The following is a 22,299-nucleotide window of genomic DNA, read 5'->3' as shown; positions in this document are numbered from 1 at the left end:
AAAATGGTTTCTTTCATGAAGGTATGGTAAAGATAATTACCAGAAGAAAATGTAGAAAACACAGGTTGATATAGTCTTTTCGAAACTGTGCGCTTTAATCAGTGACTACTTAGAAATGTTGTTGCGATATGTTACATATAATTTTATTCAATCATCAAATACGAAATATAGAAAAGATGCTAAAGCTTATAAGAAATAAGAATTAAGTCCTAACTAACATTTTCATTTCGATAATTGCTTTGTACAATGAAAAAAGGGACGTTAAGAAGGATTTTTCTATTTAAAATGTGAAAAGGAACATAGTTAAGATAGTTTGCTGTTGTCTTTGAAAGAAAAGTTTGCTAATATTCCTTGTTCGCTGACAATTATAATAATTATGCTTATACATCTCATATTTTCTAATATTTCAGACTTGTAAGAACGTGTAGTGGAGATGTTGTATTTAGTTTGTTTAATCGGTAATAATTGATTGTTTCTCCAGATCTTGCAGTGGAATACTTAATTTAGAAGACGTTGATATTTCTTCAAGTCAGCAAATAGACATTGAGCGTTTAAGTTCAGATATGGTTAACATTCAAAAGCGTTTAGAAGACACTGAACAGAAGATGCAGACGAACAACAATAGCATTGAGGAGCAAAGAAGTGAGGTCATTTCACAGGTAGAGGCAATTGAACAGGACTTGGTAGAACATATTCAAAAGTTGAAGCATGAAGCATTGGAAGCTCTGGAGACAGAATATACTTTGGTTAAAGATGATATTGAGACAAATATCTCTCAAATAAGTAAAGTTAAACAAGAAATTGAGAAAACAAGTAGCCAGCTACAGACATCCCATAATCTTAATATGAGAGAACAATTTGTTCAGACAAAACTGATGCAACAGACTGTAAACGATGCAATGAAAGTGTTTGAACAAATCGAGGATAAAGGTCGTGTGTGCTTACGTTTTACAGATAATTCAGAATTAAAGTCTTCAATTAACACATCAACATGTCTAGGAAGTGTACAGAGAGTAACAGAAACGAACAGTCTTAGAATTTTACGGCATGAAATTGATTCATTTTTCCGTATCAGCTAATACAATATGATAAAAAAATTGTTTACATCAATTTATTATAAATCTAAGAAATATATCAGTCCGGTGGCTTAATACATCAATATACAATGTATAAAGACACAAGTCATGTAGATAATCTAACATAAATGTAATAGAGAAAATGATTACGCGACATTCAATTGTTTTTGTTTTAACGACTTAGGAATATGATAGTGAAGAATAGAAAAATGTGACAAGGTACTTGTAAAATGTCAACTTTTAAAACAATAGATGTGTATTATAACTTTTCTAATTATATAGCGGAAATATTTTCATTGTAGCTTTTTAGGTGAATTGTTTTTTTTTTATAGAGGACAAGTCTTTTAAATCTGCAATAGATTGATTATGTATATTTTATTATGAAGTACTGATGTGTAAATATATGTATATATTTGAGACTGAAATAAATATATCAATAATAACTTTTTTTAGCACCTGCACCTATGGCAATAGGTGTCTTTTCCCATTGAGCGAGAAACTTTAGACAAATTGCTTACCTGTAGTACTGGTTGAATAAGATAGTTTGTCTATTAGCTTATAGCTATTTAAACAATCAAGCTATAATACTTTCTGTATAAATTAATAAAGGCAATAATTTTATAAAAAACATGAATACTGGGCCTTGGTTATTGAGCAGAAACACACATGTCTATTAACGAAATGTACATTTACCCAATTTTTAGAAGTGGGTGTTTTGATACTAAAAAAAAAGAAATTAAAACTTAATTTTATCCTTTTTCAGCTCGACTTTTTTTTTGATTGAAAAAAAAGTAGAGGTATTGCTAAAGTCGCGGCGGCGTTGCCGTTCCGTTGACTTGTACCTGGATCATAACTTTTTTTTTCTTGGTGTATTGTCTTCATACTTGGCAACAACAACCTTTCACTAGAACACACTAACCTTGACCTTCATCCATAAATGACCTTGACCGTCAAGGTTAAAAGTCCAAATTTTGCTTGTTCATGCTGTTATTGACTGTAACTTTGTTATTTTTGAATGGATAGTCTTCAAACTTGAACATAATAATCTTCAATGATATCCGTTAAAAATAATCAGACATACATTGACCTTCACTCATAGATGACCTTGACTTTGAAGGCCAAATTATTGAAATTTTCATTTTTTTTGGCAATTATTGGCTGAAACTTTGTTTTTTTAATGGATTGTCTTCAAACTTAAACATGATAATCTTCAAGGATAATTCTTAAAAATAACCCGACAGACCTTGACCTTCACTCATTAATGACATTGTCTTTGAAAGTCAATTATTGAAATTTTCATTGTTTTGGCTGTAACTGACTTAACAGAACATTCTTAAGGACCAGTCAAACCCAAATTTGCTTGGGTTTTTTAATGACCTTGACCTTGAAGGTTAATGATTTCTAGGTCTATTGGCTGCAGTTTTGATCCAAATATTCTGGAAATTTGTCAGGAAGGTTGTTTTGATGATTTCTAGGTCAAGTTTTAAGATGGGTCATCTACGGTCAAAAATTAGGTCACAGGAGCTTAAAATAGATAAAGCTTGTTAACACTCTAGTGGGTGCAGTTTTTGATCCAAATATTCTGGAAATTTGTCAGGAAGGTTATTTTAATGATTTCTAGGTCAAGTTCGAAGATGGGTTATCTCCGGTCAAAAACTAGGTCACAGGAGCTAAAAATAGAAAAAGCTTGTTAACACTCTAGTGGCTGCAGTTTTGATCCAACTATTCTGGAAATGTGTCAGGAAGGTTGTTTTGATGATTTCTAGGTCATGTTCAAAGATGGGTCATCTCCGGTCAAAAACTAGGTCACAGGAGCTAAAGATAGAAAAAGCTTGTTAACACTCTTCTGACTGCAGGTTTGATCCAAATATTCTAGAAATTTGTCAGGAAGGTTATTTTAAGATTTCTAGGTCAAGTTTTAAGATGGGTTATCTCCGGTCAAAAACTAGGTCACAGGAGCTAAAAATAGAAAAAGCTTGTTAACACTCTACTGGCTGCAGTTTTGATCCAAAAATTCTGGAAATTTGTCAGAAAGGTTGTTTTGATGATTTCTAGGTCAAAATCGAAGATGGGTCATCTCCGGTCAAAAACTAGGTCACAGGAGCTAAAAATAGAAAAAGCTTGTTAACACTCTTAGATAATGGCTGCAGTTTTGATCCAAATATTCAGGAAATTTGTCAGAAGAGTTGTTTTGATGATTTCTAGGTCAAGTTCGAATATGGGTCGTCTCCAGTCAAAAATTAAGTCGCATTGTGGTACTTTTTTTAGAATTGCGTGTTTCTTTTTATAAAATTGAGTGTTTCTATTTTTAGAATTGTGTGTTTCTATTTATAGAATTTCGTGTTACTATTTATAGAATTGCGTATTACTATTTTTAGAATTGCGTGTTTCTCTTTTCAGAATTGTGTGTTACTATTTATAGAATTGCGTGTTTCTATTATTTAGAATTGCGTGTTACTATTTATAGAATTGCGTGTTACTATTTTTAGCAATTGCGTGTTACTATGTGTTACTATTTTTAGAATTGTGTGGTACTTTTTTTAGAATTGTGTGTTTCTTTTTATAGAATTGAGTGTTTCTATTTTTAGAATTGCGTGTTTCTATTTATAGAATTGCGTGCTACTATTTATGGATTTGCGTGTTACTATTTTTAGAATTGCGTTTCTGTTTTTTTCAGAATTGTGTGTAATTATTTATAGAATTGCGTGTAACTATTTATAGAATTGCGTGTTACTATTTTTAGAATTGCGTGTTACTAGCTATGAGATGATTATCAGTCTAACATTCATTTGATTTATTTTATCTTAGCACAAAAATATATATAGGCATGTACCCAAAGAATTTAATCAGTATAAATTTATGTAATCACAAAATCAAATATACATTTGAAATTAATACACTATATGTTATACTGTTATAAATGATAATCAACAAACTTAGTATGATTTTAACATTTACATTGTCAATTTACATAACAATAGGCTTATTTTTTCACAAATGATTAAGTAAGGATAACATGTTTTATTATAATACTTTTAAATGAAATATTGACGAAATAAAATGCGTTTAATTGACCAGACTACTTTCTTCTAAATTCAGGCAGTACACAACATTAAAGGAGAAACCTTTTGCATTGTAAGGTCATGAAAGTATATGGTTATTTCCTGAAAATTTTCTACAAGACAGGATTTATTTTCATAAAATATACATTCACTTATAAAATATTAATTTTATTTTCATATCTCTCGATGGTATTAATTATATTTTCATAGAAACTAGAACTCTGCGAGTTGGCTTTTGTTGCCTTGTCAACAGTATAGCTGTCAGTTAGGCATTTTCTCTTAAATAGAGGTTATTTATAAACACTGCTCTTGCGATTTACATGTAATTTTAGTGGCATTTGAACTGATTGTAATGATGTTACATCAGGATTAACAAGCAATTATCATAGTATTGCAAGCAATCCATAAGTCCCCTACCGGTTAGAACCCCAGCAACATTCTGATGGGCCATTGGCCATTCAATTATGCCATTGAATGAATGAATAACATGAATAAACTTAAATCTTTTGAGTTCTAAGTTTGTCTATATCATAGTAAAATAATATGTTAAGTTTCCCTGCCTAGTAAGGAAATTACGTTAATACAACAGATAATCAAAAGGTCCAGTTTTCTCAGGATGAAATAAGTATAACTAATGTTTCAACTTTTCTCTATTTTAAGTAAATTTGTTGGAAAAAATCTTTAAAAATGAATCCAGGAAACAGTTTTTATGAACAGACATACTGAAGGAGACTCAAAGTTAATTTTTTAAACATCCCTGTTACCAAAATATAAATTCTTTTAAAGTTAAATGCTTAAAGAGGAGATAACTCTTTGAAATAAAGATGCTAGATTTATGAACATTGTCATACATGATGTGAGTGTAACAAAGAACAATTATTTGAAGTTATATACCATTTTAAGTCACACGAAGAAAAGTAAAAAAATACCAATTTTCAAATACACCAGTAATTAACATGTATAGTAGCAAACATGAATATTTAAGTTGCTCCAATCTTATATCACAGTCGTTCATTGCTTTCCAGGAGTATCACTGTACACCTATTTGTTTGCGATATCATGATGTGGTGTACAAGGTATTTTAGAAATTAGCATCTTGTTTGCGTAATTTTCCACGTAATATCTTTTCCACTTTTAATGCGCTTACATAATATCTAGATATAAGTGTATATGAATTGCCTCATTCAGAAAATTTACTTGCTAGCGCAAAAAAGATGATTTAACTTTAATGGACTTTGAAATTGCACAGATGTGTCGCAAGTTACTTAAATGCATAAATAATGTTTTTGTTTGCTACATTCTCCTAATTTGACATTAGTTTTTTTTTTATAAATCCCCTTCCGCATACCGGAAAGGGGATTATAGAAATGGCCTCCGTAACACTTTCGTATCCGCTCCATAACTTTTTAACCGCAGATTTTTTTTTAAATAACTTGGCACAAGTGATCACCATAATGAGACGATGTGCAGAGCGCAAAAATTGGGTTGCTATCTCCAAGGTCAAGGTCACACATAAAGGTCAAATGTTAAAAAGTCTTCATTTCATAATTAAAAGTCTACATTTCGTGTCCGCTCCATAACTTGTTAACCGCTGTAAATATTTTGAAATAACTTGGCACACGTGATCATCATAATGAGACGATGTGCAGAGTGCAAAAATTGGGTTGCTACCGTCAAGGTCACACTTAAAGGTCAAATGTTAAAAGCCTTCATTTCACAATAAAAAGTTTACATTTCGTGTCCGCCCCATAACTTTTATACCGCTGAAACTTTTTGGAAATAACTTGGCACAAGAGATCACCATAATGAGACGATGTGCAGAGCGCAAAAAAATTGGTTGCTACCGTCAAGGTAAAGGTCACACTTAAAGGTCAAATGTTTAAAAGCCTTCATTTCACAATAAAAGTTTACATTTCGTGTCCGCACAATAACTATTTTACTGATTTTTATTTTAAACAACTACAAGTGATCACCATAATGAGACGATGTGCAGAGCGCAATAAGTGAATGGCTACCCCCAAGGTCAAGGTCACACTTACAGGTCAAATGTTAGAAAGTCTACATTTCGTGTCTGTTCATAACATTTAATTGAAACCGCTGCAATGTTTTTAAGATAACTTTTCAGAAATGATCACCTTTATGACACCATTGTCAGAGCACAATTCACAAGTCACAACCCTGAAGGTCAAGGTCACAACAAAGGTTCAATGTAAAAACATCTATTTTTTTCATGTCAGCTCTATAATTTATTGACAATTCAAAGGTTTTAAAATTACTTGGCACAAAAATGATCCCCACCATGACGCATTCTCCAGAGCTCAACATCCAGGTTTCTACATCCAAGGTCAAGTTCATATGCTCTCCATAATCTTTTGACTATATGGAAAATTTTAAATAACTTGGCACAAATAATCACCATCGTGAGACTGTGCTTATGATAAGCATGACACAACATCAAGGTCATGGTTGGTAAAAGGTCAAGAAGTACACATTCATGTTCACTGCGGAAGGGGATTTAGCTGCCTTGTTAAAACCAGGAAGAGTGCATTTCATTGTAAAAAGTACCCAATAGCTTCAGTTATCTAGTTTCCGCTTTAAAAATGACAATTTAAAATATTGCAGGCTTGTTTTGGTAGACGGCAGTTGCAACTGCAAGCTAGCTACAGTCCTCACCACTAGCCATCGTCTTGCGCGCAGTAATTTAGTCAGAAGTGCGACGGTGAAAGTAGCACAGCCCTTAATGAGCAAAATCCAAGGCTAAATAAACAAAATGATTTGGAATTTTGAAACGGTATCCAAGGTTTTTGATCATGTGTTTCACAGACAGCTGGCAGCAAAGACAAACTTTAAACCTTTGGTGGTTTTTACAATATTTTAAATTTAAAAAATAAAACCCGTTTAATAAAAAGTTTTAAACGAGAGAACTGATTAGAAAGTTTTGCTAAAAACTTTTTTTTAAGGATCGAAAAAGTAAGGGTCTTCCGTATAGTTTTTTTTATGTACAGAAATGACTTTTAAACAAAAAGCTTTAGTTTTTTTTGATAAAAATTTTAGAAAAATGTTTCATTTTTAAATTTTATAAAATAATGAAATTTAATAAAAATTTTCAAAAAATTCCATAGTCATGTCGTCATTTTTTCCCTCAAAAAAATTTTTATATATCATGTAAAAACATGAAAATATAAGATGTTTTTTAAAAAATTTTCCCCTAATTTTACGGGTGGGACAAACACTTTTAAAATCTGATGAAAAAGCGAAAACCAGAAACACCTTTCTGAAAGTGATATATTTTATTTCAAGAAGTACAGTTAAAGAACACTACACTATTTAAAAGTCTAATAAAGAGGTGATAGAAGATGCACTGCTATAGCTAGAAGAGTATATATAGGCCTCAGAACGATAAAGATGCCAAGTCAGCCTGTAACCCTCTGAAAAGAAAAACAAAAACAAATATTATTGTAGGAAATAAAACATATCAAAAGTGCACAATTAAACCAGAAAATTGTTATGCATTCAATGCTTATGTTTATGCAATTAATGTTTATGCATTCAATTAAATTCAATGCTAATTTAGAAGTTTAGATCATGTCGATACGAAATTTTCTCTACTGAAAACACCAGTGATATCATTTAAACCAAATGGTAATGTAATTTCAGTTTAAAATTTAAAATACTCGCCAACGGGTTTTTACCCAAAATATGGGCGAAGTCTCCAGAAAAAATAATCAAATTTTAGATACCAGAAAGATACCCCACTTCCCCGAAGCTTCTCCTTGGGAATTTTTTTAGCGTCCAAAGGTGTTTACGCACTCAATAACAGGGACCCTACGGTTTAAATTCTCATAGTAATTTTAGTTTGGCCAACCCGGGAATCGAACCCACAATGTAGAGATTACAAGTCACGCACTCTGCGGGCTGGACTTATATTTACAATTTTAATTAATACCTGTTTTTGGCGACATCTAGCGGAAGAGCTAAACGAGCCATGACCATCGCCACCACCATCAAAGGAATGTATATGAAGTTCATACTTGCTCCTCCTGTCTATAAAATAAACAAATTTTGAAGAAATGGAATATTTAAGATATAAAATACTCTCATCTATATTCATAATTAATTTACATATCCCCGCCCTTGTGGATGTGGGGTTGCGCCTTTAAGGTTTGAGGCATCAGAATTGCAGCCCGAGTTCGTAAGAGGCTACTATTAAATGGGTCCGAATCACTGGAGTCTATATACTTCTCTTAGCTCCAGCAGGTAAGGTGGTTTTGCACCCTGGCGTTGCTATATTTTGTTACACCCGAGGTTAGCCAAAATCAGCTTTCCTGTTCGGGGCCATATAACCTGAATGGTGTTGCCGTAAAACCAACCAAACAATCCCCCCCCCAAACAAATGCCCATAAAAAGGCAGAGGGAATAGGATATAGTAACCCATAATTGTCCAAAAATCATTTTCTGCTTGAAAAAAATTTCATGTATAATGAAGGAAAAAATACTTTTAACCAAAATGTGGGCAAAATGCAAATTGTCAATGTATCTAATTAATTGTAAAAGAAAAAAAAAGAAAGTTATATTAAATATAAAATACGTGAAAGCTGAACATACCATAGACGACCATGTGGTCCCATCATGACCGTCTGCTAATGCTTGGGCTATATAAAAGTAGATAAAAAAATCACCATCAACAAAACTTTATGTTTGCAATAACAGCCAGCAAGAATTTTAATATAATGAATTATTAATTACTAGAATATCTGACAACAATTTTCAACATAATACTGATAATTTATTGTCTTGTCATATAAACAATATACACGGTTGCTGTGAAATTATGAAGTTATATCCGTTTTGTTCTCAAATCAGTATGAAGTTTTATAATTTGTTGCTTGCTACAAGCTTGCATTTTTAAATATTTTCTTTTTGAAAAAGCATTTGTAGGTTATATTATGGTGGCTGATTTGGTAAACTTTGTGCATTGCGTTGTCGAAAGCAGAACAGAACGCCCCAAACGGTGCGTTGTCGCACTGTCGTCTTGTCGCTAGTGAAGCACACCAAACGGCGCGTTGTCGCCATATCGCACTGTCTCTTGGCTTTTATATATACAAATAGCAAATCCTTCGATTTGAGACGAGCGACAATGTGTCATCGCAACAACACGCCGCACGACAACGCGCGCATCGTTGGCAACAAGACGACGCAAAAAGTGTTCCAAATCAGCCACAATATTAAATAGTACATTTGTTTGAAACATGCTACCGATCTACCAAATGTTTACTTGTTATGGTTGAGTGACATTGGTGGTTAAAGTGAATTGGTCTACAATGGAAGGTCTGTGAGACAATAAATAACATGTTGTTACAACAAACCGCGAATTAATTATATTTAGATGTTGTTGGCAAGCGTGCGATATATGATCCAAAATGGCACATATTTATAAAGCAGATAATTAAATGTACTAGAACAAAATTAATATTATTATTCATCATGTACAAAATGTAAATGTTCATATTAAATCACTTACAACCTTATCAACATTTTTTTTCAAGCAATTTTTTTAATGGATTCAAAATAGTTTTCTACTTTTTTATAAATTTTTGAAATTATTGGGAAAAAAAAATTTCCATTGTAACCAACTTTTGAACAAATAACGAGACCCCCCGGGGGTTAAAAAATTTGGTTTAAATTTTTAGTAAATTTATGTGCTCCCTTTTAAATATTTTTTATAAAACGTTAAAATGACTCACCAAAAAGCAGCAGTGCAGTTATCACAAACATCACAAAGTTCATCATGGTTGTAACTGAATCTAAAATAAAATCCAATTTTTACAACTTTTTCACAAAATATTAACGGAATACGTTTAAAGTATTTAACTAATAGCTTACTGTATAAAATAATACTATATATTTATAATCTATTATATAAATAAAGCAAGTAATGGCAAGAAAATAGATGTAAAACCTGACAAAGGTATCCAAAATTGTATATGTTAATGAGAGGTTTCTCTAAAGATGAAGTTTAAGTACTTAAAGCTACAGTTACAAGCTAACATCGCAATAAAAAAAGTTGTTATTCTATTGGGTAGCGCACTCGCGCTTGGGTAGGTATACATGAAAAACTTTACATTTCAATTTGTTTTGGTCTACCGTTTATGCAAAATAACAGCTACATATAAAAATCTGGGCCCAATTTTGGGGAAAATTTTTTTTTGAAAACTTTTGATTGATTAAAAATTTAAATTAAAGGGAGTAAATTTCACCAAGGATTTTTATCATTAATCTTTTTCGCGTCGGGCCTGAAAAAACGCCCCCAAAATTCAATCGTCCCCTCGGCCCTTTTTCAATGCCTGTAATTTGGGGGGTTTTCCTTTTTTTTTATATTAAACTATACAAAGGGAATAACAAGATATTAAAATCCCCCCTTCCTAAAAATTAAAGTGCACAAATTTTCCATTAAAAATGACCTCCGAACACTCAAACCCTTTCAATTTTAATAATCATACTTCGTAATCATCATTATCCCCAGACTCACACCTCAACTCCTTAAAGGAAAACACCTCCCCATGGTCATAAACTAAAACAGCCAAAAAAGAATAATAAGGTAGAAATTATTAGCGCAAATTATAAGCGGACAAAAGAAAAAAACTACAACAAAAAAGCCCTAGTTGAACCCACCGAACTAGACATTATAGGCATGAACAAATGAGATATTCGATCACAAACTTGACTATTCAATATTCCGCAGAAACCTATCACATACGAGGCTCGTAGGCTGCGGGTGGAGTGTTCATTGCAGTAAGAAAACATTACTACAGCACAGGAAATGCCAGAGCTCATGTCAAACTGTGAATATCTCTGGATAAAGCTCGAGGTAACGGGCTGAAAATTACTAGTTTTTAGTGCAATACCGGCTTAAGCGGTATTCAGTCTTCTAAACCTCAGCACTAACGTGCTGGAATCATTTATCTCGAAGGACCAGAAAAGTATAACAACACTGAAAAAATCCTTTAAATACTTCAACGTACTGTAAAGATGAAAGATGCAAATGATGAAAGACCATGGCATGTATGCTGCAATTCACGTGGCCATCGCCTGAAGTCAACTATGATCAACACCCAAGAATGGCTAACACCTTCATAAGTGCCAATTAATGGCATAGAAAAACTTTTTTATATCGTTCAATAGATGTTTATATCATAATGAAATAATTTGTGTATATTGAAATATATTGATTAGTTAATAAAATACATTTAAAGGCCCCATTATGTCTCAGAATATTTTCTATTTGCATTTCCCAAAAACATTACATTGTGTATTGATTTTTGGTATCTTGTTACTTTTTTCCAAAATAATTCTCATTTGCCACATAGATGTACTAACTGTTGGTTCTTTTGCTGTGTTTGCAACTGGTTTAACTATAGTGAATTTCTATTTTGTATGGAAGTCAAAATACTGCTTTACTTACATTTTGCTACCTTATTAACACATGACGGCACGTTCAGCCTACTTTTTTCAGTTGCTAAACTTCTAACATGCTCTAAATTTATTATATTTTTTTATTAAAAACATGAGATTTCTAAAGAATTAAAAAAAATTATTGATTTTTAGGCATAATGTGCCTTTAAAATAAAATATTTTGTAAGTGTATCTTTATTGCATAAAGTCTTGGGAATTTTGAGTGACCCTGCACGATTATTTATGGTAACATAGACATAAAAGAACTGCCCTGTATTACACCATTAATCAGGGTTATCTATGATCTGTGCAATATATCATCAGTGCCTATATATAAATGCGTTGATGACCTGTCAGTAACTTTATTTGGCACTTTGTTCCATAAGAATACATGTCCGGGTTATCAGCTTATTGTCGTCTCACTGATTCAAGTTCAGGAAATATGCTACCAAATTTTGCTTATAATCAAAATAGTCTGCAAGTAGCACACTGAATAATTACTGAAACCTAAAAGCATAATATTGTTCCAAGATTCCGAACACCAAATATCCGATGTCCATCTCGATTTACAAAAAAAAATAATGTTCTAACCGTTTACCTAAAAGCTCAGGCTTTAGTGTCGAGGTATATTCCAAAAACATATATATTTTCTTTGATTTTTTTTCTTATTTCTAAACAGTAGTTAGATATGCTCATTCCAAATTTGAGAAAGACGAAACAGTGATTTTTGTTACAGATAGAGGTATGTTGTTGATAATCATAGTAAGAATTTTAAGGTAAAGAATCTTTAATAAACTTGTAAATAATTCGTAGGTTGTTATTTCATTGACTAAACACATCAGAGATGTTACAATATGGGAGACAAACCATTTACGTTTTTATAACATCATAGTAAGAGTTATTAACCATTGTAACATATTACTGAACTGCAGCAACACAGTGGAACAATTAGTACCATTGAGAGTACACTAAGAAGCTTGCATATGCTTCCAAATGCAGCATTGACTTCAATGAAAAGCCTTGATTTTATGAGTGCTTTTAATCCATATATGTTATGTGTCAAATTCAATTCTCCCTAAGGACAGTATATGGAATGTACTGGAGTGATTAAATATGATTCCAATGATAAGAATTAAGGCTCTGTATTTTGATCATGTTGCTGCATTTATGTGATAAAACTTGTTGTTGTAAAAACTACACGATAAAATAATACAGGCATCTTCGTATGTTTTCTTTGTTATGTTTTTGATTTTGGTTTTTAGAAACCCTTAAAAATATATTTTCCGGTTTTCCCCCCTACGAGTGTTTTTTGTTTAATCTTCCAACACCAACAAGATTTTCCCCCTTTTTAAATTTCTTATTAAATTCTCAAATACGCTGTTAGTGTTTCAGACATTATACCTTGAAGGCATTTGAGCCGCGTCATGACAAAATCAACATAGTGCGTTTGCGACCAGCATGGATCCAGATCAGCCTGCGCATCCGCGCAGTCTGATCAGGATCCATGCTGTTCGCTTACAAACCCTATTACAAGTAGAGAAACTGATAGCGAACAGCATAGATCCTCAGACTGCGCGGAGGCGCAGGCTGGTCTGGATCCATGCTGGTCGCAAACCCACTATGTTGGTTTTGTCATTGCACGGCTCAATTTTTTATGCATCAGAAATTTTACCATTTATATTTCTCAAAATCCTTGAACTTTTGGTATCTTGTTGCAGTTTTTTTTAAAAATCTCATTTGTCATATTGATGAACTATACTTTGCTTTTTGTGCTCTTCAGACAATTGGTAAAGTAAAAATAAATTAGTTTAATATATGGATGACAAAATTCTACTTGTTTACATTTTTCTACCTTAACTTATTAAATTCATGTTGGATGTGTCTAAAGAATTTAACTGTAAAATTTTTATGCATATCTTTAATCATTTCATATAATAGTTCCTTCTTATAAATAAGTGATGTAAATATTTGCTATCGGCATAAACACAACAACAACAAAAAAGACCAAACAAAAACTTTTCTGCTTGGACTAGTCCATTTTTAACAGAACTCAGATCAGGACACGTGAAAAATAGATTTAATCGGTGAATTTAACCAGATTTTGAGGAAGATTGTATATATTGTATTATCAGGTCATTAACTAGTTCGTTGCAAATAACCTCTCAATAATATATGTTTACGGTCAAACCAGGATAGTTAATTGTATACAGTGAGATAGAATATAACAGTTGTAACCTGTCTATGAACTAGATTTTGACATAGCGTGATCGATTTCGTTACCAACAAGCTTGTTTTAGACCTTTATTTTACTTAGGCTATGAATTCTACTACCTCCTGAACCCTATACAAAATGTTAACACAGTTTACTGACCGAAATAATGATCTTATCATTGTTATTGACCGATGACCAACACAGTTCTTAGTCCCTAATGTCATAACAGTAAATTACCTTATGAAAAGTAAAAAAAACAAAACATTATTTTAGGTGCCAACAACAAAATGGGACATCTTACGTATGGGCACATACAACTAAGCTAAGTTCCAGTAAAATTAATAAAATCACATTTTTTGTCGGTTCTCTTTGTTTAATTTATATTTAAACTATTTTATTTTCTTTCTGATGGTTCGTACATGCATGTTTTGTTACAGTTTAAAATTCTTAAGATATTAAAAATCACATTTATTTCATATGGATGATACGAATTAATAATTTTTTTTTGGTAACACAATTTAGGTCATAAGGCGCCAAAACAGGAAAGATGATCTTGGCTAACTCCGGGTGATATAATATACATGTATAGACTAAAAAAAACCGCCGAACGGTGGCTTTAATTATGATGCTTCAATCCTTAAAGACATCCCCTCTGCTACAAGGGTGTGTGTGTGTGTGTGGGGGGGGGGGGGGCCATACTCATACTAAAGGGCGATCTTATAATTTAATATGCTACAGGGTGGTGGATCATTGAGGTCCCTTTTTAATAAACAAACTGTTGTTATGTGAGGAATTTATGTGAGGAAGCCTAGACTCTAATTCTTTCTATGTCTGGTTACTAGTTAAGGTCAGTTAATTATGCAGCCTGACTACATGTATCATTCCGTCAAAATACCTTATATAATTATCAACAATGGGAATTTCCAGCTTAAAACAGGACAAAACCATTACACATTAAACGGTTAAGTAGGTAGTTAAATTTTATGAAAGTTAAGGATTTACATATTCAGATAACTTATACCTATACAATATTTAAAGACAAATTTGCTTTTTATAGACTTGTTATCTCTGTCATATGTATTACTTTCTGTATCTCCAGACCGCAGGGAATTGGTACGCGTTTAACTTTTGAGGCATGGAGGAGCACGTGACCTGTTTTCGGTACATGGAGGAGCATGTGATCTGTAAACCGTATATGATTGGTTAATTGACCTTTTCGAAAACCCAGCTAAATACCGTTTGCCGGTACGTTACGGATTTACCTGTAGGGAATTAGTCCGAATTATACCTAATTGAGAACAAAAAACTATTACGTGATATTTCTAATTTTCTATAATTATTTTACCGTTTAAGGTGGAAAAACTTGAATGATGTGTTTGAAAATTATCAATGTTTCTTTAATATCTATCTCAAATTTTACAAACAATAAATTGTTTATACTGAAAATCTACAAAATTAAAATATTCGAGATAGAGATATTTTCTGCGTAAACGTGTGTGTTTACTTTATTTATTTTTTGCTCGGAATTATTCATAAAATGGTCGGCCTATGTTATCATTTTCCTAAAGCTGCATGCCTCCAGATGAGTCAAAATATTTCAATAAAATCAAACTTGAGAAATAAGTACTACGATTTTGGGAAAAGTAATATGATTCAAGATTCAAGTAATATTTTACATGTTATGTGCGGTAAATGACTGATTTTTTGAATATTTACAACTATATTTCTACTGCGTTACTAACGCAGTAAGGGCTATTTATGCATATTTTGACAACTTTTTGGTAATTTACGTTAGTAATAAGTTTCATTGATAATGTGCAAATTGCTTCATTTTGGTTATTTTATTATACATTCAAATACATTTTCAAAATTTTCATGAAAATTAGCGTGAATCTGGAGGCTGCTTTAAAAAGAAATAATTGTTTTATATTCGACCTTCTCCGGTCTTCAACGGTCACCAGTTTCCAAAGACCTTCTGCTATATTGATCGATTTTTGTCAACTATATTCCTGATACAAACGTTTTATCCCCCCTCCCTCTCCCCAAATAATGTTGAAAATAGTTAAATGAAATATCTTTATATCATTAAAATGTTCACCGCAGGAAAATATTTTACTTGTACCTATATATCAAGCATCATGTACTTCAAGCTAGGTTGCACACAATATACTAAACTATTTGTACAAAAATATTATCAACATGTATTGAACGGGCACTCAAAAACAACACCGAATTCCCGTCTACTCTTTCATGAATAATTATGTATCAAGTTTGAGGTTCACAACTTCAATAGTTTCTGAGAAATGACACAGACACTTCGGGTGTGGAGCTCAAAACGTCTTAAAATCCCAATAAAATGTATACACATGTACTGATTATTTCATAGACGTTGAAATATGTTTTTTTTTTCAAAACGGCTTATATGAACTTTTTTTTTATTTATGATCAGTACATGTGCTGGGATTGACAAATGTAAATTTTATTTGGATTTGAGGCGGTTTGAGCTCCACACCCCGTGTCTGTGAGAAATGCACCTGAACATTGCAAAAGATCATTTTAGATTATCTGTCCATTTGAAATGGCGTCTTTTTTTATAGTTTCTGAGATTTCTCCGACAAAATGGGTTAATCAACCCAACAAGAGGGTCATGACAATAGTTCCACTATTTCTTTCGCTAAAAATGAAAGTGTTATTACATTTTTTTTACGATTTCAGGGACATTACTCTGTACAAAATGCTGGGATCACCAGGATCTGCTGTAGATAAAGCTGGTGCAAGTTAAGTTAATATCAAATAACGCATGAAACTGCTACTTGCAAGAAATTGTTCACACAGGTGACATAAAACAGACCGGCAAAAATAGCTTTTTCAATGATTTAAAAGTGGTTAAGTCAGCTAAAAGTGGGGAATATATATTTTTTATCAAATTTATCAAAACGATTTTAGATATGGGAGATACAAATGGATGGATTACTAAATTACTATAATCTCCCATATAAGATATATGATCTCTATGACAATTTGACTGGACCAAACAAAAAAGACAAGTTTATTCTGAAGAGTGTATATATTTCTATAGTCATAACTAATTTCTAGAAATATACATGTACAGTTGACTCTCAATAAGTCAAAATCGCTTAACTCAAAATTCCGCGTTAGTCGAAGAATTTCTAAAGTCCCGTCAAATTTCCTTCTTTATCTTTGTATTTTAACTCCGCTTAGGTCAAATTTTGACTTACCGAGACTCCTGTTTAGTCGAAAAGAAAATTTGGTCCCGTCAATTAAAGCCCAACATATTTTCGTCTCAATTAGTCGAAGTGTGAAAACAGCCGACTAAAATAATCAAAGGTCGGCGATATCAAGGTGAGATGTTGTCACTCGTTATTTACACGTTTCATAGTAATTTTTAATTGTCGGTCATCACGTAAAATTAACACGTAGTATAAGTGGCTTTAATCCGTTTCAGCACTCAATTGGTTTTAACAGTTAGATAACTAAATTAAAATTTAATTACATTTCTTTAAGAAAGTTGACTCGTGCCAGTCTGACGGGTGTTAGTCAAATAACAGCCTAGGTATTGATGTGTGTTATCAACGTAAATGACATTTGTATAATTAATGTTCCGTCATTTTGCATACAATAATTTGTACTTCTGGTTCGCGATAGTTGCTACTTTCGTTTTCGTCCGATGATCAATCGAATCAAATATAACCGTGTGTTTATGTTTTACTATTAAAATACATGTATTAAACTTTGAATGATATATTTTTGTTCATTTATAATTTGTTGTTGTACGTGATTTACCGTCATTTCAGCAGTTAAATATTGCAGCATTGCCGCTAACAACAATAACAAACCTACTTTTTTGCACATTTAATCAGACACATGTATATACATGTACGAATGTCAACGTAATGGCGGCAGTTCCACGTTACTCGAATTCCGTTTCTCTCGAAGTAAAATGCCCAGTCCCTTGAATTTCGAGTTACCGAGAGTCAACTGTATATTCAAAAAATAAAGATTGATATTACAATAATGAACGACAATACAGTTTAAATCAAACATTTTAATTATAAGGTACTAGCCACATACCTACTTTTATAAAAAAAATAAAATCTTATTTTGATAATTCTTAGCACTTGAGTACCAAATCAGCAAAACAGATCACTAGGTAGCATGATGGCACCTCTGAGCATAGTAGCCACGAGCACTAGGTACCATGACGAAAACTGATCACCAGGTACCATAATTTCTATTTCAAGTTTTGACAGTCAGACAAGTCTGTATTTCTGTATGGTGTTGTCTGACTCTATTCTGTTAGGTAATTCAATTTGATTATAATACTTATCACACACCTGTGCCGATTTTGCGACTCTGTAAATATGGTATTGCAGGGCCGTGCATATATTTTGATGCGACATCATTAGCGTTATACAAACATAGTGTAAAGACGCGCTAAATGTTAACGTTATACTATAGGCGCATCAATGAAAGATGTCTCTTATTTCACTTTAAACAGTCTTTATTTTGGGTATGTGATACAAAGGTTATTAAATTTGTGTAAGTTCATTACTGAATTTATTTCACTCGTTGAATAAAATAATATTATGCTCGCCAGAGGTTCGCATAATATGATTTTATTCAACTTGTGCAATAAATTTAGTATTGAACTTACACTCATTCAATATCCTCTATTTCTGATATACTCTGTTTAAAAATTCAGAACAGGTCATGCCCAGCAAACTAAATCAGGGGGAAACAGGTTTTAAGGTTAATATCAAGCTTTTTTCTTAGATTTATAATATTTCAGATATTGATGTATGACAAGATATTAACTCTTGCTATAATAACACTGATTTATCAGCACACACTTATATAATAAAGTGCCCGTAATAACGGCGTGGTCCTATTTGTAGCGTGGTCGTTAGGTGGCATTTTACTGTACTTAATTAAAGGTACATTATGCCACAGAAACGAATAAATCTTAGAGCATGTAACATGCTTATCATCTAAATAAATCAGCGGTGAATGTGAAATCATTTTGTCATAAAAGTCATCATGTGAACATATTAGTATTTTGACTTTCATATAAAATACTAAAATATTATTACTGTAAAAATTGCCAAAAAAGCAAGAAAAGAAAAAAACTTAAAGACAGTTAAGGTGAATCACCAGTGAGTAACTTTTTGGAAAATGTAACAGGACTTCAAAAATAAAACAAATTTTTGAGAAATTAAAATCAAAGCATTTCTCAGACATAATGGGCCTTTAAGTCTTCTTAACTTTAGTATTGCTATGTATGTTCTAAGATAATTACTTGAAATTTATAAACTGATAGACATTACAAAATAAATTTTATGAGACATTTCAAAATACATGTTTTTAGGATATATCAATATATTTTTAGGACATTTTTAAGAGATTTCAAAGCTTGTTCAGCAGTCTTTCGTCATGTAAATGAAGATTTCAAAGACTTGAATGAAAGAGGTATATTTAATTAGCCATAATAAACCATCTCAATTTTTAAAATTGGTTCGTCCTTGTTTGACTTTGGAACAGTTACATTCAAATTTACAGGGATTTCAGTATCTAAATTCAAAGACTAAGTAAGGACTTACTGTAACATACATTCAATGTGTTGATTGTGGTTTTACAACAGGCACCTTCAAGGCAGCTTATAACTAGATAGTTGTCCCACATGGATGAACGTGAATAGATTGTGTAGCATGTTGGGGAGAAATTTATTTGGTAACATACTTAAGAAATAGTTTTTGTTAGGGGAAAAAAAGTCAGTGTTTGTTGTAAATAAGATGTTGTCCTCTTGTTTGATTACTGTGCAGAGTGGAATAGTTTTAAGTCTTAATGGAACATTTTAAACAAATAAATTAACGAAATTTGCTAAACATATATATCATCATCATCTGATATTATTTCTTTGCTTGATTTACAACATTTTATCATGTTTGACTTAAAAATTGGAATTCCTTGTATTAAAAGGTACTTTTTTAATTTTAAATCTTATTTCTAGAGATTTGTAATAATGTGACATTGTGTAATAAAAGTGAAAAACTAGAATTTCTTTGTTGTTTTCCATAGCTGCAAAATGCTTATGAAGAATATGAAGAAATAATAATACATGTAGTTGCAAAATATTTATGTATGATGCTAAATGTTACGCTTTCAGTCGTTTCTATCACTAAGATTGTGTATAAAGCCCTATTACGGCTGTCTATTCCAACGTACCTTTTGTTCAAGGAATAAAGATTGTAAATATCTGATTAAGCAGTAGCAGACACTAAATCTAGCAAGAGAACGTTTAATTATATTTCCCGCGTAAACACGAAAACAGTACAGTAATATATTTCATCAGCTAAAGCTTATAACATGTAAGTTATTATATTGTATGTACGCCACAAGTGATGCATTTGTTTTGGAATGAGAACTAGTCTGGTATTCTTTGACAAGTAATGATTAAAAGCTATTGTTACCAGGAGTCCTTCAAGTTGCGACTTTGATTTGATATGTTGAAGCGTCCATCCCAAATAGAAATATTTCTAGTTATCTTTCTAAGCGTCTGTGCATGTAAAAAATCTTATGTAGGCGGCCATGCTTTATGAGGCAATATCCTCCATATTGTCATTATTTAAACACCACAGCAATACAATGTTCGTTTTAGTTTTATGTACAAAATAACATTTGTGCAGTTCAGGGGATATTCACATTCAAAATTGGAGTACTTGATAAAATTTACCTTCGCCATTCTACCATATTAAGGAATTCCGTTCCCCGCAAAATAACAATAAACATCATAAAATATATGTATGAATTACCGTTATTACTTATTATCAAAATAATTTATCTTTGATTTAATCTGAAGCGAAACAAGAACATACTGCAAACAAACATTGACTATTTTATTATAATATATATATAAGTGGTCTGGTATCGTTGTTATGGATACAGAGGACTACAGAAGTAAACTTCAGGCCGAGATGACTGACAATGCCATTTATATGGAGGTGAACGAAGATAGAACAAAAACTATTGAAAACAAAGTGAAAAAGATGGCAGATGATATGTGCAAAAAGGGATCAATTTCAAAAGATTTGAAAGGATATTTGACGTCTTCTGGTGGTACATCGGGTAAACTACAAGGTAATCCGAAACTGCATAAAACATTGAGAACAATAGTAAATGGGAGAAATCAACCTACGGAGAAAATGGCAGAAATAGTAGAAATGGAGCTACGCGCCCATGTGACATCACTTCCTTCATATATTAAAGACACCACTGATTTCTTAACAAAATTAAACAACCATCCGGCAGGAACAATTCTTTTCTGTTTAGACGTGAAAGCACTGTACCCAAGTGTCCCACGAGCAGAGGCACGAGATGCGGTTGCACTTGCATTAAATCAACATGCCAACCCTAGCATACCCACAGAAGATGTTCTCAATATGATGGACACTGTCCTTGAATATAACACTATTTCATTTGATGGAAGAAAATTTACACATACAGAAGGAACAGCGATTGGATGAATTACGCATCTACATATCTTGGATCATGGGAATCACAGCTGATGGAGATATCAGATAAACTTCCGCTTGAGTATTTCCGGTGACGTTTTGGACCTTTGGACTCACGGTATCGAGTCTTTAAAACATTCCACGACCACGAGCTTGCAGAATAAAATTAGAATTAAGATTTTCAGCTGAAAAACTTGAATTTCTCGGCGTAATGACGAAGATTCAGAATGGCATTTTAATAACAGACCTTTACACTAAACCAACAGATAAATACCCGTACTTGCATAAAGAATCGTCTCATTAGGCTAATCAACGAAATCGACTAAAATATCAATACCATATGGACTTGCCCTCCGTGCTAAACGAATATGTACTAATGAATCGACTTACAAACAACATAGGCAGAACATTTAAACTCAGTTACAGAAACGAGGCTACGAAGATCGACATATTGAAACAGAATTAAATAAAGTAGATAGTAAGAAAAGGAGTGACTTATTAGAATATAAAGAAGATAAAGAAAACACTGAAAGAGTCCCCTTGGTACTGACATTTTCCCGAGCGCTCCCGAATGTAGGACAAATAGTACGAAAACACCTACCTGAATAACACACCTCAGACAGAATGAAGGAAATATTCCCGAATCCTCCAATTACGGCATTTAGAAGAGATAATAATCTACAGGACATTCTTGTTCATAAGAAACACAAAACTAATTTTTAACAGCCAAATTCCTGCGCTTCTTGCAGATCTGAAAAGTGTGCGATTTGTCCATACGTCATTGAAGCAGACACATTTATTGGTGTGAACGGGGCCTCGTACAAGGTACGAAATCAGATCACGTGCAAATCTACGAATGCGGTGTATGCAGTTTATTGTAAGCGTTGCGAACGTTATATTTATGTTGGAGAAACAGGGGATACGTTGTTCCAAAGACACCTTCTAAATTTATCCAGAATACGAACCAA

The 22,299-nt window shown here is 32.5% G+C and overlaps 1 protein-coding gene across 1 annotated transcript; it reads left to right on the top strand.

Moving 5' to 3' along the window:
• Positions 1-481: 481 nt before the first annotated feature.
• LOC132745901 (uncharacterized) lies at positions 482-1,826 on the top strand (the record flags this gene model as incomplete). Its single annotated transcript, XM_060734910.1, is given in 1 exon segment — positions 482-1,826. A coding segment is annotated over 1 exon segment (598 nt), but the record flags the coding sequence as incomplete, so codon positions are not given.
• Positions 1,827-22,299: the final 20,473 nt, after the last annotated feature.

Source organism: Ruditapes philippinarum, unplaced genomic scaffold, assembly GCF_026571515.1.
Source record: "Ruditapes philippinarum isolate M1 unplaced genomic scaffold, ASM2657151v2 ctg8260_1_1_1_1, whole genome shotgun sequence".
Taxonomy (NCBI): domain Eukaryota; kingdom Metazoa; phylum Mollusca; class Bivalvia; order Venerida; family Veneridae; genus Ruditapes; species Ruditapes philippinarum.
This window is presented reverse-complemented; position numbering and strand designations above follow the sequence as displayed.